Source organism: Oryctolagus cuniculus, chromosome 1 (genome assembly GCF_964237555.1).
Source record: "Oryctolagus cuniculus chromosome 1, mOryCun1.1, whole genome shotgun sequence".
Lineage (NCBI taxonomy): Eukaryota > Metazoa > Chordata > Mammalia > Lagomorpha > Leporidae > Oryctolagus > Oryctolagus cuniculus.
In genome coordinates this window covers 105,347,255-105,370,601 of record NC_091432.1, presented here as the reverse complement: position 1 = coordinate 105,370,601, position 23,347 = coordinate 105,347,255, and the positions used below count along the sequence as shown (strand labels likewise).

Sequence of the window (23,347 nt, the reverse complement as noted above, 5' to 3'; positions counted from 1 at the left end):
ACTAGCTCCCTCATACCTGAGTGAGCCCTGGCTCCAGCCACTGCCAGGCACCACGCTGGAAGGTGAGAGAACACGGCGGACAGATGGGCAAGCTCCTGATGAGGGGCGAGCTCACAGTTTGGCAAGAAGCAGACACTAACAAATCAAAAGACGAATAATGACACCTGTGATGAGTGTCACCAAGGAGTGCAGCACCTGGACAGCTTCCCTGGAGAAGTGACCGGGCGGATGGCCCTGCGGGGTAAGGAGGACGAGCAGGAAGCCAGCCAGCAGCAGGGGCAAGACCTGGGCACTGGAGCCTGAGGGAGAGCAGGTGCTTCCTGGGGCTGGTGGGGTTGGGATTTGGGGCCGGAAGTAGGGTGAATGTCCCACGACAGCTCTGATTTTGGCAGGAAGGGAGGAACAAGGCAGGGACTGCAGGGCAGACGGGGAGAGAGGCCCTGAGCAGAGGGCCCAGCTGCCGGCCTCAGACTGAGCACTGTGAGCCGCAGCTGGGCAGAGCTGGAGCAGGAGGGTGAGAGGCGTGCAGGAAAGCTTGGTGGTGTTCCCCATGGGTGACGCGCGTGTGCTGCGTGCCCTGTTGCCTCCTCACAGGTCTGAGCCTGGCCAGGGGCCTAGCCATGAGGGGCACTAGCAGGGGTGTCAGTGCATGGCCTCTGTCGCCACTCCTGTCCCTCGACCCCAAAGGGCAGGCCAGGCCTGTGGAGGCAGACCCAGGTCTCTTAAGTAGCCCAGACTCCGTCCCCATCACAGAGGGCACGTGGTGTTTCTCCGGGGCAGGGGCAGGGACCAGTCTTGAGGATTGATAGCACCCCTCCCCCGACCCCAAACACACAAAACATACAGGCTTGCTCTTCTTAACCCAGTGTCTTCTCCACCCACTCCCTGCCTCCTCCTACCCAGCCCAAGCCTCTCTGAGGCTGTCCCAGGCGGAGGGGCTATTCCTAACAGGAAGGAATGGGAGCCGCCTCCCCCCACCCCCCTCCCTGCCCACCTGGCCTCTTGGGAATCGCCAGAGATTCTGGGAGGCCCAGCCCTGAGTCACCCGCTGCCTTGGGCCTCTGGGCCTGCAGGATTGGGAGGGGTGTGGCTGGGCCCCCTGTTCTCAGCCAGCTTCACTCCCTCCTACAAGCTGCTTTTGACATGCAAATGCAAACTGCGCCCCCCCCCCCCCCGACTTTTTCATTGAAATGCTTCAAGTCTCTGAAAAGAGGAAAAAATGATGTGTTTAAGACAGCAGTGTCTCACCCGCCAAGGAGCCTGATAAGGGATTGTTAGATTTTAATTAGACAATTAGATTCCTTCAAGTGCCAAACTTTCAGGGAGGCAGTTCCTGACTGAAGCTGACACGAGGCACGGGGTTTGCTGGGGTTTGCTCAGCCTCATCCCCCACTCCCTGGAGCCAGACAGAGCAGAGGAGCCTGGGATGGACAGAGCCTGAGAGATGGAGCCAGGGGAGGGAAGTGAGAGAGGAATAGAGAGGGAGGGAGGCAGGTGGTGGTGATGGGGGGGGGAGACAGAGAGTGCCAGAGTCAGAGATACAGAGAAAGAGACAAAGACATAGGGAGACAAACAAGGAGAACAAGAGAGACAGAGGCAGAGAGGGGTATAGAGACAGAGAGAGATACAGAAACAGAGATAGCTGCAGAGAGACAGGGAGGGGGTATACAGAGAGGGGGGGGGAGGGAGAGAGAGAGAGGTCCCCTCCCTTCCTGCCTGGACCAGCCAGCTTTCCCCAGGGTCCCAGTTGTCCTAACAGACTGACCCCACTGCACCAGCCTCGGGGCTGGGGTGACCACACCCTCCACACTCTGCTGTTTGTTCTCCTGGCAGACTGGGAGAAGCCGTGTCTGGCCACAGGCTAGGGAGCCCTGCAGGCCCTGGTGTGTGAGTGGGAGAGCAACCCCTCCTCCCCAGAAGGCCTGCCCTGCACTGCCCGCAGGGGAGGGTCCATGCAGAATGCAGTTCAGCCCCAACCCCCACAGCACTACACAGCTGGAGAAATCAAGGCCAACACCCTAGATAATGAGGTATCTGAGGTGCAGGGTGCCCGGGGCTGTTGGAGTGGGAGTTGCCCACTGCCAGCCCCACGCTGGACTCCTCCCAAGACAGCTATGGGAGCTCAGCCCCCGTTAGCGCAGGCTGGACTTGAGCTGGCCGGGAGGGTTCTGAGCGCCTGAGTGCAGGGTTCTACAAGATCTGGCCATGGCTCTGGGAGAGCAGTGGGTGCTGGTGACAGGTGAGGGGCAGATCTCGGGCTCCTTGATGCCCCAACCATCCTTCCTCTTGCTCCTGGCCCCCACCAAGGGCGGCTGGCCCAGACGAGCCTAGGAGACCCCAGACAGAGCCCTGTGAACCTTGTCTGCAAGCTGCCATGAGAAGGGGGAGGAGGAGGGAGGCTACCCTGGGGTGGAGGTGGCGGTCCCTTGAGCAGGGATGGGAACCAGCAGAGTTAGCTCATCCACCCCTCCCTCCCAGACAGGATCAAGTGGCAGTAGCTGGGAGTGCTGAGCCATGGCCGTGACCCTGCATGGATCTGGTGCTCACTAAATGGTTATTTGCTCGGGGACTGTGATTTGGAGCTTCTCTAAGCTTTTATGCATGAGGCATGAGCCACCTGGGAGGAAGAGGGAGGTGGCATTTGGAGGGTGGTGAGCCTGCTTTCATAACCCTAGATCAAAATGCTGTTTCTGACAACAGATTTTTAAATATGTGTGTGTGTGTGTGTGTGCTCTTATTTATCTGAAATAGCGTGTGACTGTAAGAATAATCCACCTCGGGTCCTGCATTTATCAGTCTCCTTTTTGAAAAAGAGTAAAACTGTTCTGTGTACTTAAAAAAAAAAGCTAAAGCCAAGATTTGAATTGTTCCACCTGAAAGCAATGATGACTGTTTGAGAAGACCAATATGCTTGCCCAGATTTGCACATCCACCCTGTATACGTGTGTCAGAATACTACTGGGGAGTCTGTGAATATGTACCTTTTTCATGTGTCAATTTAAAGCAATATATTTTTAAAAGCATTTTAAAATCCTATTACCGTTGTAAGAGTCCTAAAACCCCAGCAGGCCTATCCAAGTGACTTGAGTAAAATTATCCGCCGTTGATTTGTCCCTGCAAATCCAGATCGCTGGGTGCTGGGTGGCTTGGCCTCTCCCCTACACAAACCCCAGGCTGACATTGACCTCAGCTGGTTTCTCTGTAGTTGGGGTCAGGCTATAGCACCGGGAGCAGCCCTGAGCTGTGGCATAGGCACCTTCCCTCTGCCCCACCCACAGACAGAAGCTCTGGCCAAGTGGGGACCTGTGGGGCAGGGCAAGGGCAGGGATGCGTAAAGTCCTCCAGCCTGACTCTCCCCTTGTGCCTCCTTGGGGGGCTCCCCTTCGAGCCCAGCCACGCTTCCAGCTGCAAGCAGAAGGGATGGGCTGGAGCTGGAGCAGGTGGCGCCCGGGATCGGCGGGTTTGCTCAGGGCTCCTGCGAAAATGCCAGCAGAGAAATGCCAGGGAGGGAGGCGTTGAATTCCAAATCCATTCAAGGTGCATATCGGCTCCTTCCCCCGCCCACATTTCCGTGTCTGAAAGCAGAAGGCATTTGATAACGGATAGCTGAGAGCTGAATCGGAGAGTGGCGGCATTCTTCTTTCTTTCTGAGTGCTACATAAACTTGTGGTGCAGGGTACCTTCGCCTTCCCCCTAGAGCCTTGAAATAGGATTAGCATCACGCTTCTGGGCTGCTGCAGGGTCTTCCAGGCCAGCTGCTGTCCTGTCCTGCTGGTCACTTAAATTTATCCTTTGTCCAAGGCCCAGGGCCAGACTTTGCCCTTTCTTTACTTTTCTTCCTCCCGAGGGGTTGGTTGCTGCCTTTGGGAGCCCATTCCCTTCCATGCAGCACCCCCACACTGCCCTCCGTGGGCCAGAGGAGACCCTACGCATGGCAGGAAGTGCCCACGAGGGCCCCTGACCTCGGCGGCCCGCGCACACTTGCACAGTGCTGCTCATTTCATCTCTGAGCCTCACACTTGTTGCCTGATGGCCGATTTTCATTTCCTTCTTTTGCTCGATTGATTTTATAAAAAATTAGCTTTTTTAAAAGTGTATTCCAAAGGCAGAGAGAAAGGACAGGGAGAGAGAGAGAGAAATCTTCCATTTGCTGGTTCACTCTGCAAATGTTTGCAAGAGCCAAGGCTGGGCCAGGCCAAAGTGAAGTGCCCAGAACCTAATCCAGTCTTCCATCTGGGTAGCAGGGACCCAAGCGTTGGAAGCATCTGCTGCTTCCCCCCAGGGTGCGTGTTGTCAGGAAGCTAGGCCGGAGGCCGAGTAGCTGGGACTTGAACCGGGCACTCTGCCATGGGACATGGTATCGCAGGCCACCATGCCAAACGGCACGGAGGCCTCCCCGTGCCAGCAGCGTGTGCAGCACCTTCTTTAACCCCATCACAGGGATAACTGTCCCTAATTTATGGGTGGGAAAACTGAGGCTGTGGACATCTAAATAACCCCGCCGAGGCTCCAAAGCTAGTAGAGGCAGAGTTGAGACTTGAACCCGGGATTTCTGGTCTTTAGCCCCTGTGCCTTGCTGGCACCTCTTCTGCTGGGAGGTGGGTGGGCCGATGTTCGGATTCTTGCAGTTCAATATGGCGTGATGGGAGGTGGTCAGGCAGCCCCTGCTGTGAGAGGCAGCAGCCCCCCAGGCGACAGGAACAAGCCCCCCACCCCCCACCCCCCCGCACCAAGATGCTAATAGAGTTTATAGAAATTTAAACATTTCCATATTTTTCCCATTTTTCTACAATTTTTAAAAATGTTTGTTTGTTTAAGAGGCCGAGTTACAGACACAGAGAGGGAGAGACAGAAAGGTCTTCCATCCACTGGTTCACTTCCCACATGGCCGCAACGGCTGAAACTGAGCCGATCTGAACCCAGGAGCCAGGAGTTCCTTGGGGTCTCCCACGCGGGTGCAGGGGCCCAAGCACTTGGGCCATCTTCAACTGCTTTCCCAGGCCATAGCAGAGAGCTGGATCAGAAGAGGAGCAGCTAGGACACGAACTGGCGCCCATATGGGATGCTGGTGCCGCAGGCAGAGGCTTAGCCTACTACGCCACAGCACCGGCCACATCATAATTTAAATACACTATTTTTGGATCTGCAAAAGCAATGGCAACCATCAAGAATCAATACTTAAATAGGACACTCAATGCTCGTGGCCTTTCCCAGCAGCCTTAGATGTAGGAACTCACACTTCCCTGCAGAGTGGCCAGCACTCAGGGGAATGAACCACTGGTACCCAACCGCCCGGTGACCTGTAGTTCTCAGATTTTCCCTCTGAATTTTGCTCATCATTTTAAGTCTCAGTTTGCGTTCTCCCTCCTCCAGGCAGTCCTCCCTGATCACCCCAGCAACGCACACATGCATATCCTCTCTTAGAGGGCTGAACATTGGCTGTGGGGGACACTGTGGGGCACCCCTGGGTGTCCCATAGCACTCAAGCCACTCACTCTCCCCCTCCCAGGAGCACTGCAATACACAGCTCTTGGCGATTGCCACTGCTGAAGAGACACCTCTCTTGAGGTCGCCGTGTTCCCTGGCTCAGCCGCAGGCCCTCAGGTCTGTGCGAGGGGATAGGAGCGGAGTAAAGCTCTGATTCTGTTGCTCTGATGCAGCCCTTTGATGTGACGGCAGAGCGGGCACCAGCCCCGTCTGGTCTGTCTTGCCCCAGGTGCAGGCCCTGGTCCAGGAGTATTCCCCAGCTCCCTGCATGCCCGTTTCGTCCCGGGCGTCTGCTTCCGGGGCCTGTGCCCCTCTGCTCGGCTCCATTAAGAAAATAGCACAGACTGCGTGGCTTAAACATCAGACATTCATCTCTCACAGTTCTGGAGCCTGGACGTCCAGGACCGAGATCAGCAGAGCCGATTTCTCTGGAGGCCTCCCTCCTCGGTCTGCAGACGGCTGCCTTCTCGCTGTGTCCTCACATGGCCTCTGGTCTTTCCCCTGCACATTCCCTGGGTGTTTGTGCATGTGTGTGTGCGTGTGCATGCCCCAGTTCTTTTTATGAGGATGCAGGTCAGATTGGATTAGGGCCTGCCCAGCGGTCTCGTTTGAGCTTCCATCTACCTGTTTAAAGGCCTGTCCTCAGGTACAGTCATGCCTCAAGGTACTGGGGGTTAGGACTTTGGCATACGAGATTTGTGATTTGCAGAGAGCAGAACGCATTCAGCTTATATATGGGACCAGCGTGGGACACCATGTGCTTTCTTGCTACTCACCCGTCCTAGGTTAGCAGGTGCATTTCAGGTCGGGAGGAGTTTTCTTCTCTGTGAAACTGACAGAGCTTTTGATTCAGTGCAGCAAACATCTGTCTGAGAACCACAGAGCCTGGAGTCAGTTCCCCCAAAAAAAGATGAGGCTTGAGCATCACGAGCAACCCTTGTGAAAGCAGCAGGCACACACATGGGATGTATTCAGGACCGAGCCACGAGAAGTGCTGCAGGGCCTGAGGAGGGTGGGTGATGGTCCTGACAGGAGACATCTGAGCAAGCCCTGCCCTGGAGGGTGTCGGGGACTGGGTGAGCAGAGGAAGGCGAGCTTTCCAGGCTTCTCCCCTGTTTGTAAAGTGGGCACAGCAGTGACAAGCCTTGGAGAGTAAGTGAGGTGGTGTATCCACATGAGCTTGGCGGGGTGTCAGACCCTTTATGTCAGCACAGGTGGCCTCTGCAGGGTACTGTGGGACCAGAAATCTGATTTGAGAGTGGGGTTGGCTGGAGAATGGGTAGGGACTGGGGAGACAGGGAGCGGAGAGTCCTGGCAGGGCCCTTAGCCCGACCAGGGAGAGAGGGATGAAGGAAGAGAGGAATGATCAGGATGTGGTCCCACGTCTCCACAGGGCATTGACCTGTGCTTTCCTCCTAACAAGTTCAGTAGAGGCCGATTGAGTAAAATAAATGTCAGAGGCAGCCCGGGCTCTGGAATCAATACATACATATGGGCCTCCTGCTGTGTGCGCCCAGTGGGAAGAGGGACGCGTTGGCTCTGTGGAACGTGGCGTCGATAGGACACAGAGCTGCGCGAGCTGACAACAGCGGGGCTTGCCGCACGCCGGCGTTCCACGACTTGGCTCCTGCAATTAGGCGTTTGCTTTCCCCTGAGACTCCGGAGTGAAGGTGCCGGGTAGGATGTCAGCCCTGCTCCTCTGCTGGGTGTGTCAGGCAGAGATGAGGGGGCAGGGGCAGGCAAAACCCCTGGCCCTGCTCCCTGATTTGCATATGGAAATGTGTTTGTCCAGAGTGGTGGAAGTTGCTGGCTTTTGAGTCCCTTTGAAGGGCAGAGTTCCTGGCATCAGAGTGCTTTGTGCAAGAGGCCTTGTATTGCTGATGGGTTGGATTCCACTGTGTGGAACAGGACCGCTTGTTAGCAGGAGAGCCGGCCCTCTGAGTGTTGCTGTGCGCGTTTCAGCCTCCACCAAGCAAGCTCACGGATGCCAGGTTCCTCCCAGGTCTCCTCCTGGGCCCCTCCGCCCCTTTCTCTTTGAGCGTTGCCACCACCAGCCTCCTGGAGCCCAAGGCAGAAATCTGACTTCTTCCCCGTGCCTTTCCTCCTCCACCACAGCCACCCAAGGACCAAGTTCCGTGACCCTGACTCCCAGGCAGTCTCCAGGGTCTGAACACAGCTCTCCATCTTCATCCCCACTGCCTGCATTCTGGCGACTGTTGTCTCTGACCTCAGCTGCAGCCATAGCTTCACTCAGTCTCCTCCATGGCACGGCAGCCAGGGACCTGTCTAGGATGTCCATCCAGTGGTCAGTCCTCCATGCCCAACCTTTCAGAGGCTCCCAAGCTAGCAAAGCCCAGGCTGGCCCGTGGATGTCCCTTCAGATTCACTTTCCCAGCCTCACGGCCGTGCCTATGTTTTCAGTGTGGCGTGGTTACTCGCTGTGTGGGACCGTGTTGTGTTCCTGCGGTTGCTCTGTGAGCTCCTCCTCCTCCATTTCAGGTGACACCTCCTGGAGGACTTCACCCGCCGGCGGGAGGTGCTGGTTCCTCAGGCTTCTCACTGCATTTGTTACTTGCATCTTTTAAAAAGATTTTATTTATTTATTTGAGAGGTGGAGTTACAGAGAGGCAGAGAGAGAGAGAGAGGTCTTCCATCCTCTGGTTCACTCCCCAGATGGTCCCAATGGCCGGAGCTGAGCCAATCCAGAGCCAGGAGACTCAAGCCTCTTCAGGTCTCCCACACGGGTGCAGGGCCCAAGCACCTGGGCCATCCTCCACTGCTCTCCCAGGCCACATGGGAGAGGGGAAGAGGAGCAGTCAGGACAGGAACTGGCGCCCATATGGGACTCCGCAGGCGGAGGCTTAGCCCACCACGCCACAACGCCAGCCCTGCTTGTGTTTCTGCTGCTGCCTCCCAGCAGGTGCACTGCTTCCACTCTGGGCCCCTCCTATCCATTCTCCGCACTGCAGCCAGAATCGACTCTCTCAAAGGCAAAGCCCATCATGGGCGTCACTACCACCCTTAATAGCAAGTCAAACTCCTGGCACGACCTTGCCTGTTACACCCTCCCAGGACCTACTCCTGCCAAGCCCCTCTACGTTTCAGCAGTCCCGAATCTCTTTCAAGCCCTCTACCAAGACACCTGCCCTCTAACTCTGCCTTGCATTTGCTGCTTCCTGAGTCTAGACCCTTCCCCCTGGCTCCCAGCTCTGTACCTGGCTGATTCCTACACATCCCTCAGGGGTCTGTTGAAGTCACTTCCTCCAGAAAGCCTTCCTTGAATACCTAAACTAGGCCGCGCATCTCCCCACCCACTCTCTTTCCAATTCCCTGCCACTGCCAGATTTCACTGTTTGATTAATTGGCTACTGCTCTTCTAGAATGTATATTTATAAAGTTCCTGCCTGTGTGTCTAGAACTATCATAGCAGATACGTACAGAATCGAGAGTGAGTGAATGAACGTCTCCTCCTGTTTGGCCACCAGAAGCTCCAAGTCCTAGCTAACTTAGAGTGTGTAGTGCGTGGGTCCTGCTTAGCGTGGCCAACAAATGACGGAGTGGTCAGCTCTCCTCAAGCTCGCCTATTTTGTTGTTCGTTAAAAATGCGTTATTTGTTAGAAGAAGGAGAGCTGGCCCTACAACTGGTGGTTGTAAAGCTTGGAATCCTGAGGTTGGAGAGTTTTCGCTGCTGCCTGCCCAGGGCTGGGTCCCACGCCAGGGCCCTCCTTGGGAGGCAGCGTGCGTTGGAGGCGCCCATGCTCATGCCTGTGTCCGCTTCTCCTGGCCAGAGCCTGGCCATCCAGTGGCCCCGCCGCCCCGATGGATCCCCTCAATCTGTCCTGGTACGATGAGGATCTGGAGAGGCAGAACTGGAGCCGGCCCTTGAACGGGTCAGAAGGAAGAGGGGACAGGCCCCACTACAACTACTACGCCATGCTGCTCACGCTGCTCATCTTCGTCATCGTCTTCGGCAACGTGCTCGTGTGCATGGCCGTGTCCCGCGAGAAGGCGCTGCAGACCACCACCAACTACCTGATCGTCAGCCTTGCCGTGGCCGACCTCCTCGTCGCCACGCTCGTCATGCCCTGGGTTGTCTACCTGGAGGTAGGTCTGGGCCCCACCTCCTGCTCCAGGACAGCCTGGACCCCCGCTGAGGGGCCTGGTGCTTCCCCAGGTCCTCTCCCTGCCCCCTCTCTGGGCTCCATTTTTCTCTTTATGTGATACACTGTCTCCTTAAACACCCTAGCTACCATTTCTAGAGTGCTAGGTGTTAAGTCCTTCATAGACAGCATTTTCCTGTGCAGTCCCTGGAGCAGCTCCGAGCAGCTGATGAGCCAGGTAGCCAGAGGCGTTAGGTGCCCTCTCCTGCATCACACAGCGGCCAGGGCCAGCTGGGTCTGTGTGGCCCTGGAGCTGGGCTCTAGGTCCCACTGGAAATGGGAATAGCTGGTGAGGATCACCAAGGGGAGGGCACGTTTGTGTCCCGAGGCCTGAAACCTTCACTCCTTTCCCCCCTGCTCAACACAGGGGCTGCCACTCTGTGCTCCCCTAAGCCCCTTCCCCCCCTCCAGCCTATTCCAGAGCCACAGGGCAAAGGCTGCTGTGCTTTGGGCTATAGCCCTCTCTGCTCGGCTCCTCCGTGCACTGGGAATCGGGGCGCAGACAGGCCCTGCCTGGCTAGGCACCATGCCAGGAACGTCGGCATATGGGCCCCACCAAGTGTTCGTCCCGGGACTCAGTGCCACTGCCCTCACTTTTCAGAGCAGGACACAGAGCCGCCTTCCTCCCCGAGGATGTGGTGCCCAAGGGGCAAGCCTCACATCCGGCTCTGCTGCACACGTGCTGCTGGGTTCCCACATCTGTGGATTCAGAGTAAGCAGCCCGTTCCTGCGGGAGTTTTCAGCACAGTAAATGCCCCTGTCCACTGCATTCCTGCAGAGTGCACGTGTTCTTCTGTTCTTGGGGGCAGCTGCTTCCGGGACCACAGACGCCCCCAGGTAAGGCTCGAGGCGGGCTGTTGTGGGGAAGCCCTCTGAAGGCAGGGCTGTGTCTGGATTGTGCACAGCTGTACCCGAGCGTGGCACATGGAAGTGTTTGCAGGCAAGGACGGTGCGCGGAGGGAGGCAGATACCCAGACCTGAGCATGAAAGCAATCCTAAGGGCGATTTTCGGGGCAGGTAGGCCTGGGCCCTGCTCAGGGGCCCCCAAAAGGGATACCAGGGAAGCCCCTTCTGTGCCCTCCACCCAACCAACATTGTATTTAGCCCTGCGGCCGGCCGCACTATGACTCGCAGTGGGCGCTGCCAGGTTGCAGCCACTCAGAGGGGCCCTCTGGCTCCTCGCTGTCCTATGGGGAGAAGCCAGTGATGCAGTTCCCTGCCCAGACTCTGTCCTCAGGGGTTGGCCAGGCTGCTTTGGGAATGTGTGCCTGTATCAACAGCAGGTATGGGTGTGTAGGCGTGTGTGGGGGAGTAGGGGTGAGAGAGAGAGAGAGAGAGCTGAGGCTAGGGGGTACATCCTATTCTTGCCAGGAGCTGGGCTCCTCATTTCCTGGCACTCCGAGGATGGCTGGTGGCCACTCCTGTCCCTAGCCATTGTGTGTTCCTAAAGCTGCAGCCCAGCTCCGGGTGCTACAAGGAGCAGCCATTTCTCCCCTGCTTCTTGGGGAGTCGCCATCTTCACAACTGTTCTTAACAGAGAATGTTGGGGGCCCTGACTCTGTGTCCCACATGATGGGGCTTCCCTGGCTTTCCCAGAATCCAAGCCAGTGCAGGACCAGAAGCTGAGCCAAAAGGCCCTGGGCAGGTCCCTGCCCTCCCCTGAGGCTGAGCTGGCTCGTGGGTGAAATGGGCATCCTACAGTGACACCTGGGGCTGATGTATGGAGGTGTGCCTGGGTGATGACACGGGGAGATCCGTGCCACTGAGCAACTGAGTTGTGCTGCTTCCAGTGCCCCTAGGAATGAGAGCCACAGAGGAAGCACCAGGCTTGGGGCAGAGGCAGAAGCAAAGATGTGGGGAAAGCCCTGGCCACAGCCTGTATTGAGCTTTCCAAGGGGAACTCAAGGCAGGGTGTGCTAAGCAGTTCAGGACCGGCTTGTCCAAGTCATTCTGGCATGGGCCCTTGCTGGCCAGTCCCTGGCCCTGGGGTGATGTGGCACAGGAAGTAGTAGCGTAGGATATGAGAGTTAGATAAGTGACAGTGGGTTTGCAATTGAGTCGTGCTGTCATGTAAGCTGCTTGGTGTATTCCGGAATTAGCCAGCTTTGGGAAGGGCAGTCTCTCCCTGGGTCTGTGAGCCCTCCCCCCCCCCCCCCCCGATACCAGAGCATCAGGAGCACAGAAAACATCACTAACGTAGTTGTCCAGTGACAGACGCACGCCAACTAGACAGAAACAATCTGAGAGATCACGTGCGGCCCAGAGGTGAGCTGCTCACTTCAGGCTGCAGGTCTTAGCACACACAGTGGCTTCGTGTGTCGGGAGAGGAGAGGCCTCTCCTCCCCACTGCTGTCCCCCTCTCATCTAGGCCCCGGCTGGAAACCCACGAGCCTCCCACAGCTGTCCTTGAGCCTGTGCTTGACCTGGACAGGAGGACCTGTAACAGGACCTAAACTGCTGCCCCCTCTTGCTGTCACCTACTGCGCTGCTTTCTCCCCAGGTGGTGGGCGAGTGGAAATTCAGCAGGGTTCACTGTGACATCTTCGTCACGCTGGATGTCATGATGTGCACAGCAAGCATCCTGAACCTGTGTGCCATCAGCATCGACAGGTGAGCGCAGCCTGGGGAAGAAGTGACCCCGGCCACTCAGTGTTGCAGCTGTGCTGTCTGTCCTTAGGCCAGCCTCTGGCTGTGGTGCTGCCTGACTGGCTGTGTGCATGTGCATCTGTTTGTGTACATGCACGTATACAGTAGTGTGTGCTCTTGACTCCCTAAAGAGAGGCCACGTATGCACAGTGAGGCTACCGGAAATACCCAGACAATACCCAATGCAAAAGAAAAAGCCCTGGCTAAAGTCTTGGGTCCATCGCCTCCTACATACATGGCCTTGGGCGGGCTGGGGAAGTTCTCAGAACTCCCGATTTCCTCCTCTAGAAACCAATGACTGTGACAGCTGCTGTCCGAAGCTGTAGCAATGGGTTATGTTCCACGCTGGGCACCTGGCCAAGGGGGCTCAAGCCGTGCCCACCTGGCTAAGCTGAACCCTTGGAGCCTTTTGCTGATTTGCACAGATCTGCCATGTGGGCTCCCAGGGGCTCGTGAGGTTCTTAGATGGGTGAATCAGTGAATGGCTGAGGAGGGTTTGAGGGAGGATTGGCAACAGCTGCCATGTTGGGACTTACACCTTGTCCTGGGGAGCCTAGTTACCACCGTATCAACAAACACTTCCACCACCCGTGAGCCCAGCACAGGTGCAAAGACTCAGGCAGGACTGCCCCCCGCCCCCAAAAGCCTAAAATCCAAGTGGGAGAATTAGAATAATAGTCATGATGCAGGAGTACAGAGCAGCTGGCCAGTTCCCAGGTGCTTCATTGGGCATCACCAACTGCCCTTGCCTGCCGAGTTTGGGAAAGGAGGGAGGGTTGAGCTGGAGGGCCAGGCACGTTCCTGGAGGTGGGTCTCCTGTCCAGCCACAAGGAGCAGGGGCATCTCCGGTGCACACTGTGGAGCGAGGGGTCCCTGGGCCTGCACCCCTGACTCAGGGCCCCACCCTTGCAGGTACACAGCTGTGGCCATGCCTATGCTGTACAACACACGCTACAGCTCTAAGCGCCGAGTCACCGTCATGATCGCTATCGTTTGGGTCCTGTCCCTCACCATCTCCTGTCCGCTGCTCTTTGGCCTCAACAAAACGGGTGAGTCCTGCCTTCATCTGCCTGGAATTGGTGGCCCCGGGCCTTTGCCTCTGCAAAAGCTGGAGGGGCCCGAGTCTGTGGATGGAGGCCCAATGGGAGCCCATTTGCCACCTGGACGGAGGCCAGGCTGGGTCTCCTGAGCCAAACCCAACTCAGAGTTGTTGCAGGTTGGGCCAGAGAGAAGCCAACAGCCTGGGGCACAGTGGTGTTGGACGAAGAATGGGGATAATGGTTCAGGAGGATGTCTGGCCATTTTCAACTTTGCTTATTCAATTGAAACAAGCTAGACAGGCTCACACACTGAATATGTGTGTGTGTGTGTGTGTGTGTGTGTGTGCGTGCACGCACACACGCTGAGGCCAAGCCAGGCCTGGGCTGCTGGGAAATTTGGAAACAAGTGGAGGTGAGCCGACCACATCCCATTCCTGGGAGGCACAGCCAGAGCACCTCAGACAGCAGAGACACAAAGCACCTGTCACTGTGGAAATTCCTCTCGTCGGGGAAATGAGAGCAGTGCAGGTGCGCCTTGGGACAGTGGGGGACATTGTGCCTTGACAGCACATGGCTGGAATCCCAAGAGGTGGACCCAGGGCTGAATACGCTTCAGCTGACCTGGGAAGGCCCTGAGCCAGAGGACAGACCTCTGGTAGACCTGAAGGGCACAGGGAAATGGGATGCAGGAACACACGTTGAGTTCAGCCAACAGGACCAAGCTAGTTTGTTCCTGAAACTGAGAGGCGGCAGGCCTCTGCCCAACAGACAGGAAAGGCGAAAGTCAGGGTTTTCTGTCCCTGGAGTAATTTTCCTGTGTCGTTGCTTCTGGATCCCGTGGTCCCACTGGTGTGCCTAGAGCTAGAGGCACTAATGACCCAGTCCTGAGGAACAGTCCCGTTAGCTTCCCGGCCTGCTTTGGGCACACGCGCGTGTTTGACGTCCAGGCACTCGTGAGCACGGAGTCACCTCCTGCTGATGCCTGCCCCCGGCTGGCCGGGCTCTCCCTCCCGCAGACCAGAATGAGTGCATCATCGCCAACCCCGCCTTCGTGGTCTACTCCTCCATCGTCTCCTTCTATGTGCCCTTCATCGTCACCCTGCTCGTCTACATCAAGATCTACATCGTCCTGCGCAAGCGCCGTAAGAGGGTCAACACCAAGCGCAGCAGCCGAGCCTTCAGGGCCAACCTGAGGGCCCCGCTCAAGGTCCTGCCGCCCTCCCCCCAGCCCTCCCCAAGCCCTAGAACGGAGGGGGCGTGTCGCGTGCGCAGGTTGGGGCTGGGACATGGCTGACCCAGGGCTGGAACTCAGCGGAGGGGCAGGTGGGGTCCCTGGGGGTGCCAGCTCCAGGAGAAGTCTGTGCTCGGGATTTTTGCCACTGCAAGCGGCAGCTCCTGCTGGGCCCCTTCTTCTCTCCCTCTTGCCCCAGCCTCTCCTTCCTGGCTCTGCCCTCTCCCTCTCTTCCCCTCTCCCTCCTCCATCCTGGCTCCCTTGCCTGCCACGCTCTCTGCCTGCCTCTCCAAGTACCCCTGTTCCTGGCACCCACTCCTTTCCCACTTCTCTTTTCTGCTCCTCTCTCATCACCCCCCTCGCACGCCTTGTGACTTCTCCCCTCCTCTCCGCCCTCCCCGAGGACGACAGCATGGGGGTAAGGAGGGAGCTTTGGGTTAGACACGTCAGGTTCACATCCTGCCGCTGCCACTCTTCTTTTTGTTGCTGAGTAGCCTTGGGCAAGTTGCTTGCCTTCTCTGAGCCTCAGTTTTGTCATCTGTTCCCTGGGCATCGCAATGCCGACCTCACGGAGTGGTCTTGAGAATTCGATGTGAGCGTGCCTGGCCTGGTACCAGCCCCGAGCAGGCGCACATCCAAACCACAGCCTCTTGTCCCTTGTCTGTGGCCCAGCTCCTGCCTCTGGCCCCTGCCCTCCTGATCTCCTAGCCCCTGTTCCTGGCCCGAGTTCTCCATGGCCTATCCCGCCTTGGGTTTCTGTCCCCCGCCTCCCACAGCCCTGTCCCCTCCCCACCTCGTGTGACCCGTGTGCTGGCTCACTCCACAGGGCAACTGTACCCACCCCGAGGACAGGACACTCGGCACGGTTATTATGAAGTCTAATGGGAGTTTCCCAGTGAACAGGCGGCGAGTGGTAAGTGTGCAGGCCAGGGACCCAGAGCCAGCTCTGTCCCCCGCCAGGGCCAGGACTCAGACCTCAGCACCTCCCACATCCCCTCCTCTGCCTCGGTCAAGGGCAGATTCACCAAGCATACCTCCATTCTGTAAGGCACAGTAGGTGCCCAAGCCCAGGCAGATGGTTGGGAGAGGGGACACTGCCAGCCTAAAACAAAAATATAATAACAGCTTCTCTCATTCCTCTGACACCTGCCGTGTTCCCATTATCTCATCGAATCCTCACCAAGGCCCCTGGAAGGCTCATCTTGTTGTTCCCATCAATCTCCGTTCACTGAAGTGGCGGCCGAGGCTCAGAGAGGCACAGTAACTGGCCCAAGCCTGGACAGTTAGTGAGAGAGTGCGTGCTTGAGCCCAGACCTACGTGACCCCACAACCCTGCCCATTTCCTTTTCCCCGGCAGGTGCTGCCGTACAGACAGGCAGGTTCTGGGGCTGGAGGCTGGGAACCGGGGGAGGCTGGAGTGGAGCAGCTGTGGCGGGTGGGTGTGAGGCACACCCTGGAAGCAGCACCCAGAGGCACCGTATGACAGCGAACCCCCAAGCTTTGCTGGGTCCTGGTAGCACCAGGGTCCAAGCAGTAGGTGTTCCATCACCTATCAGGAGTAGGAACCTTTATTCTGCCAAGGGTCATTTGGATATTTGTAACATCATTCGCGGCCACACAACTTTATCAACTTTAAAATGAGCCTGCTGTAGCCACTGAATTTCTGGTCCTGCCTGTGGCTGCCTTGACAAGGCCAGACCAAATGACATTACAGGCTTTATATGACGTTCCCCATGCAGCCCAGGTGGACAGGGAGCCAGGGGCCCCAGGGGCCATACATGAAGTCAGGCCAGGTGTCTAGGCTGAACTCCAGCTCAGGCTGAGACCTCTAGGGGCACAAGCAGGAGAGCCTTGGGAAGACGCTGGAGGAGTGGAGTGAGCCATGCCAGGGCCCTCCAGGACAGACCAACGAGGGGGACACAGGGTCTCAGGGGCCAGTCCCCCAGCACCTGGTTGGGTCCCACCAGGCAAATACGGAGCGCTGTGCATTCGCTGGTGCAGGCAGGAGCTCTGGGCCCCAGGTTTCAGTGGGGCAGGAAGAGGCAGAGGCAGCGTGGATGTCCTCTGTGCTGTTAGAACAGGAGTCAGGTGTATGTCCCTGGCAGCCAGCTTGGCACCTGCTCTTAGCTGGTGCTCAGGTAAGGAAGGAGACGTGCTTGGGTACCAGGTCCCCTCGGAATGCCGGCAGGTGTAGAAGCTGCCTGGAGGCTGCTCTGGGAGAGACAACCCCGCAGGGATGATCCCCACCTTCCAGTGCTCACCCACTTGGCCTCCACGGCGAGGTGACCTTGCGGTGTTTGCAGGAGTCTCCAGAGGGGGAGAGGGATGGCTGGGCGGCTGACGCCTGGGCACTTGCCTGGCTTTACCCAGAGCTCTCTGCTCCTGGTGCAGGAGGCTGCCCGCCGAGCCCAGGAGCTGGAAATGGAGATGCTGTCCAGCACCAGCCCACCCGAGAGGACCCGGTACAGCCCCATCCCGCCCAGCCACCACCAGCTGACCCTCCCTGACCCGTCCCACCACGGCCTCCACAGCACCCCCGACAGCCCTGCCAAACCGGAGAAGAATGGGCACGCCAAAGACCACCCCAAGATTGCCAAGATCTTTGAGATCCAGACCATGCCCAATGGCAAAACGCGGACCTCGCTCAAGACCATGAGCCGCAGAAAGCTCTCCCAGCAGAAGGAGAAGAAAGCCACCCAGATGCTCGCCATCGTTCTCGGTGAGTCAGCCGGGGGCCGCCCTGGCTGGGGTGAGAACCGGCGGCTGCTGGTCCTACTTGCTGCCACGCCCTTCCTGACCGTGGCTGGGAGGTCGTGGGCTCAGTGCTTTCAGAGGGACAGCCAAAGCCGCGGGTGAACAGGCAGCTGGGTTAGGGAGGTTGTGTAGTTGTACTCATTTTACAGACGGGCAAACTGAGGTGCAGAGGGATTCCGTGTCCCCAGGCAGGTCACCTTCCCTCTCTAGTCTCTCTGTCCGTAGGGTAAATTACTTCTCAGGGTTGTTGTGTCGTCAGAGGCTTAGTGAAAACATTTTATCAACCAGAGAGCAGTGCACATAGGTCAGTGTTGTTACTACTGATTGTTTTGGGGAATTAGGAAATTCAGTTCATTTGCACTCAGTCCAGATACTGTAGGACCAGAGAAGTGGTCCCTGATCTAAATGAGGGAGCAGCCCTGTTCACCAGGCAACTTTTGAAGAAAAGCCTAGAAAACCACATAATAAAGGTAAAACGTCAAGGAGTGGACTGATGTGGGTGGCTGGGGAGGGAGGGACCAGTGTGACGGCCTTCCCGACAGCACCCATGATCCCCTGGGCTCACCCAGCCGCCCTGGCATGAGAGGGGGCAGGTGTCTCGTCCTCATTTTGTGCACGAGGGCACGTGGTCCCAGCATGATCACGTGGCGGGCACGTGGCAGAGTGGGATTAGTGGGCTGTGCTCTGTGGGTCTGCTTCCCCCAGGCTCGCCTGCACAGGTGCCTCCTGTGCCTCCATGCCGAGCGTGTCACCCGAGCAGATCTTGGGGATCTTGGGGAAAGCGCAGCTGAGTCAGACGAGCAGAGCAGGAGGGAGGTCGGGGTGCAGTGTGGGGGAGGGCGTGGTCCCGAGGCAGGGGCGTGCAAGGGCGCACCCACTGAGGCCGGGGAAATGGAGGAAAGGCCAGAGCACAAACTGGGCCATCTGGGGACCCAGACAGACTGGAGTCCTTCATTGCTGCAGGGCAGAGGGACCTTGGGTGTGTGGCAGAGCCGTGGGCAGCCCCACTTCCCCCCGTGCGCCATGAGGACACTGTGAGAGCCAAGCGAGAGGGGTGTTCCGTGCTCCCTTTCCCCAGGAGTGAGCGTCGTGCTGCCGGGACCCATGCCCTTCCCTGTTAGCTTAGGAGGAAGACAGGGCTCTCAAGGCAGCCAGGACGCCAAGCGGGTGTTCCCACGTCTGCTGGCTGACTTGGGTGAGAGCGGGCGCCTGTAGGATTCGTTTTCAAACCCCCAGTCCTTCCTTAGGAGGCAGGTCTCATTGTACCCATCAGACAGCCCAGGAAACAAAGGCTGATGGAGGTGATGGGACCGTGTCCTGCAGCTGGATGTCAGAGGCAGGTGTAGAATCCAGGACCGGGACCCCCCTTGCCCGTCTCGTGGTGCTCCCGCAGCTGCAGCCGGCAGCCCTGGTGCCTGGGGCGGGCCTGGGGACCAGCCTGACCCTGCCCTCCCCCGCCCCCAGGCGTGTTCATCATCTGCTGGCTGCCCTTCTTCATCACCCACATCCTGAACATACACTGTGACTGCAACATCCCGCCCGTCCTGTACAGCGCCTTCACGTGGCTGGGCTACGTCAACAGCGCCGTGAACCCCATCATCTACACCACCTTCAACATCGAGTTCCGCAAGGCCTTCATGAAGATCCTACACTGCTGATCCTGCGCCCGCCTGCCCGGCAGCCTGCTCCCCCTGCCCAGGCTGCCAGGCCTCTTCCCTCCCCGCCGTGGGCAGGAAGGCCAGGGGTAGGCTCAGCCTTCTCCCCATCCCGGCAGGCCCTGCAGTGTTAGCTTGGCTCCGTGCCCCTCTCTGCCCACATGGCCCCCACCCTGCCAGGTAGGGCGAGGGGGCTGGGCCCCTGGCACAGGGGCAGCTCTTGGCATCCTCCTACCACCGGTCCCCTGTTTCCTCGGCACCAAAGATGCAGCCATCTTCCTTGGCCTTCTCTGGGACTCCGGGGTCGCCGGGACGAGAGGCAGGGCTGCAGGGCTGCAGGGCTGAGTGCTGTGTGTTATAGGGCCCAGCCTGGTCTGTGCAGGAGCAGGCGGTGGGGAGACATGGACAGCTCACGCCCCACAAGGCGTACTCTGGGGAAGCAAGAGCTCTGCCAAGGCTCCAGGCAGCAGGAACCCTAGGGAAGCCCAAGCTGAAATCAAGTCCCTGCCCCACCCCCTCGTAGCTGCCCTCACCTCGAGGGGCCCCACAAGGGTCTGTGGGGAGAGGAGCTCCTACTGATGCTCTCTGCTACCCACTGACAGCCCTCAGAAACCCCCCTTCCCACAGCAAATGCAGGGCAACTTGGGGCAGGCAGGGACTTGGACCTGGGACCCACGTGAGGGCCTGGGCTGGCGGCGTCTGAGGTTCACGGGGCTCCTGCCACACGCTGATGCAAAACCACTCTCCTCCTGTGGCCCTTCCGGTTCCTTCTGGCCTCTTCTCTCCCCTTCCCTTCCCTTCCACTGCCTCTGCCTTAGAGGAGCCCACGGCTAAGAGGCTGCTGAACACATTTGGCCTGGCCTGGCCCTGCCCTGAGGGAGGAGGAGGGGAGGCTGCAGCTTGGGGGGGAGCCCCGGGCCCCAGACTCTGTAACATCACTACACATGCACCAAACGAATAAAACTTGGACCAGAGTCGCTCTCGACAGGGGTGCAGGGGCCGTGCTGCCGCATCCTCAGCGTTCAGGCGTGGCCAGGTTCCTGTGTGCGGCAGGTGTCCCTGCGTCTCCAGGCCTCAGTGCTTCTGAAGGGCCAGTCCTTTGCCTCTCTGCCCCACCAGGCAGAGGTGGAAAAAGTAGCCCTGCAAGTGCCACTTTCCTGTGCCGGCTTTGTCCCTGTCGCGTCTTCTGTCTGCCGTCAGACCCCTTTGCTCTGGGGCCAGCTGGGGGAAGCAGGTGAGGCTGAGCGCTGTGGCCTGGGCAGCTCTTTCTGCTCTTGGCCTCCTGGCCACTCAGCAGCTGCAAGCCTCCTGGGCTCCAACGTGGAAGTGCCCAGACGGCAAGACTTGGGCTTTGTAAAGATGAAACATCAGTCGTCCACCTGGCGAAGCAGCGCCACTCCTGCCACCTTGAGAACAGCAGTGGTGACAAACAAGGTGGCGGCTCCCACGGGCTCAGGCTGCGGAGAGCTGTCAGGGCATAATTTGCATGCTAAATACAGTATTTTTAGCACTGGAGTTTGGAGCACTTAACTTGCCCTGAACATTTAATTATGGACTTTGATCTTCCCCCTGAACCTGAGTATAGCTCAAAGCTCGGGGAGAGGTTCCTGTCCCCAGAAGCACCCTGATTTCAGAAGGTGGGCAAAACAGGCCCCTCGTTTAGCTCGGGCCAGGGGGAGGGGCGGTAACCCAGTGACCGCCTCTGGCAGAGACCTCAGACCTCTAAGGGGACTCGAACTCCCAGGGCCTTCTCAGTTGGTGGTGCCCAACCTATAAGCTACACACACACACACACACCATGCTCCAGTCTGAGAGCTTGCACACGCGCACATGGACACACACACACACACACACATACACACACACCATGCTCCAGTTTGTTCAAGAGCTTGCCCTGGACTGGAGCTAATAAGCTCATCTCATGGTTAAGAATCTTTTCAGGGCAGGAGTTTATCAGCTGTGCGACTTGGAAGAGATGACACAGGGAGGCCTGGAGAGGGAGAGATGGAGGGAGCAGAGTGAGAAGAGCCCTGACAGCGAGCGAGGGGAAGAGGGCAGGGCAGGGGCGGGAGGCGGGGCCGGGGAAAGTTGCCCACAGTTGTCACGGGGCTTCAAGTCTTTCTGCCAGACAGCAGATTGACAGCTCAGTGGGCAGGGGGAGGGCTGGGCTCCACCCCCTCCCCCTTCAGCATTTCAGGGGCAAAGGAATGGGAGGAGGGGGATCTGCGAACACGGGGGTGGAAGGCGGCGGCCCAGGCTCTGGCTCCCTGCGGGCGAGGGTGGAGGGGACGCCCACCACGCATTCACCCCTGGCTGCCTTTCCCTGGGTTCGTGTCTGCGGCGTCTCTGCACAGCACCCTTTCTCCGGAGGCCGCTCTAGTGCCCTTGCAGTGGGGGGCGTCGGCAGCTCTCCCACCCTGCCCCGGCCTGGCTCCTGGGTGCATTCGTGCTCTCAGATGGGACTGAGGAGCTGGCCTGGCTGCGACTGCCCGTCCTCACCCACACTGGATGTGGAGGAGGCCCAGGCGGCCATGGCGGGGGAAGAGGCCGTGGGCACTGAGAAAGCAGGTGGTCCAGCAGGTCCAGCAGGCTGAGAAATGGCCCCACTTCCTCCATGTGTCCCTGAGTGTGTGCTGATGGAGCAACAGTTGCATTCCAGGCCCCGGGCGAGGTGCCGGGGCAGGTGGTGGTCCTGATGCCTTCCTTTATGGGTTCGCAGTATGATGGGATGACAGGCAAAGAGCCAATAATGGCATAGTTATGCCAGCGCTCTGCTTCTCCCCTCCAGGGCCCTGGCTAGGTGTGGGGACCGTGGCCAGGGCCTGGGCGAGGACTGCAAGGCACAGGCTTGCTCTGCTCAGCTCCAGGCACTCTTCCTGGGTGACGTGGGGTGCCTTGGCCTTGAGCAAGCAGGTGACGAGGCAGCAAGGGCAAGAAGACTGGCAATGTGGAGAACTTCCTGCGAGGCCGGGGCAGGAGAAGCTGGAAGAAGCAGCTACAGATCCTGCCTCCCGGCGGTCTCACAACAGGAGCAGTCACCTACCAGCTAGAAGCAGCCTGGCAGACTGGCCTGCCTCGCACTTCCGGGACCCCACCGGTCTAGGACCCTTTGTCAAACCATCCCTGCCCCGGGGACTGCCCAGCTGCCTTCACCTGCCAGCCCAGCCCTCCTGTGCCCCGCCCCCCCACCCCACTCACTGCCTCCCCCAGTCCAGGACCCAGGCTCCGGCTGTGACTTCAGCACCCACCTATGCAGGGGCCTTCAATGAGTTCCTGTTCTGCTCCTGCTGGGGAGGCGGAGGGGAGAACCATTGCTGTCATCTCCACTCCTGGGAGATCCTTTCCTACAGGGAGCGTGCTCTGTCTGGGGCCGGGCTGGCCGTGACTCCACGTCTTGTAGCACTCAGTCCAGCGCAGCTCTTAACCAGCCCAGAGTACAGTTGGAGGAGGCTGGTGTGATCCGAAGATTGGTTTTGAAAAGAAGAGAGAAGGAAAAGCTGTAGGGGACAAGACCTTGACTGTCGCGCTGTAGGGATGCAGGCAAGCAATGGTTGCTGCCCCAGCACAGGCGTGTAGGGGAGTGGGGTTGGGATGCAGCCAGTGGAGCTTCAGGAATCTGAGGGTCCTCTCCTGGCAGCAGGTGTCTCTGGCTGTGCCACACCCAGGTTGTGTGAAGCGGAAGTTGGGGGTGGGAGGGGCAGGTCATCTTTGGAGTCTGGAGACCCATGCTGGAGGGCTGAGGGGCGGCAGAAGGGGGTGTTTGGTAAGAGTACTTTTTCCTTTCCTCCTGCTTCCAAGTCCTGTACTTGGCAAATACAAGGCCGCACCACAGCAGGGGCTCGTGGTGTCCCAAGAGTAGGGGTGCGGTGAGAGTTGCTGGACAGAGCCCTGGCCAGGGGGCCATTGGTTGGGAAGTCCACAGTATTGCTGTCCACCTGCTACACTTGGTGCCAGCTTTCCCATAGTCAACACCTGACCTCTGAGATGGGGGATGTGCTGAGGCCAGGGCGAGGGGGCCAGCCCCCCGGCACCTCGGGGTCGTGGTTGAAGGGAAGGATGGTGGCCAGGGGAGGGGAGGCAGGTGGCACCGTGGGGGTGGGCAGGGCCTAGGGAAGGGCTGTCCATGCCTTCTGTGTTTTCCTGGCTTAGTGCAGCTCTGAGTGTCCTGTCCTGTCACTGCTGGGAGTTCACAGATGGGGAAAGAGAGGCATTTGGTGGCCAGGCTCAGTGCTGCCTCCAGGGCTGGGAAAGCAGAGAGAGGGCAAGCCCGCCTGCAGGAGGCACGTCCATCATCTAGTTTCCCCCACACAGGTGTCCCCCGCACAGGTGCTCTGATCTGGAGTCTGGAGTGGGAAAAGCTGAGCCACAGATGGG

At 58.6% G+C, this 23,347-nt stretch overlaps 1 protein-coding gene across 3 annotated transcripts in view; it reads left to right on the top strand.

Annotated features, from left to right (window-relative positions):
- DRD2 (dopamine receptor D2) overlaps positions 1–19,971 on the top strand; it is a 57,889-nt gene extending 37,918 nt beyond the window's left edge. For 2 of the 3 annotated variants that reach the window (XM_051849221.2, XM_070078450.1), the window contains exons 2-8: positions 9,276–9,591; positions 12,148–12,257; positions 13,206–13,342; positions 14,350–14,540; positions 15,391–15,477; positions 16,956–17,283; positions 18,783–19,971. In XM_051849221.2, coding sequence (XP_051705181.1) covers positions 9,307–9,591; positions 12,148–12,257; positions 13,206–13,342; positions 14,350–14,540; positions 15,391–15,477; positions 16,956–17,283; positions 18,783–18,976 — 1,332 coding nt within the window. In that variant the 5' untranslated portion in view covers positions 9,276–9,306 and the 3' untranslated portion in view covers positions 18,977–19,971. The remainder of the gene's footprint in view (positions 1–9,275; positions 9,592–12,147; positions 12,258–13,205; positions 13,343–14,349; positions 14,541–15,390; positions 15,478–16,955; positions 17,284–18,782) is intronic. The other variant, XM_051849227.2, reaches the window with a different exon arrangement.
- The last annotated feature ends 3,376 nt before the right edge of the window (positions 19,972–23,347 follow it).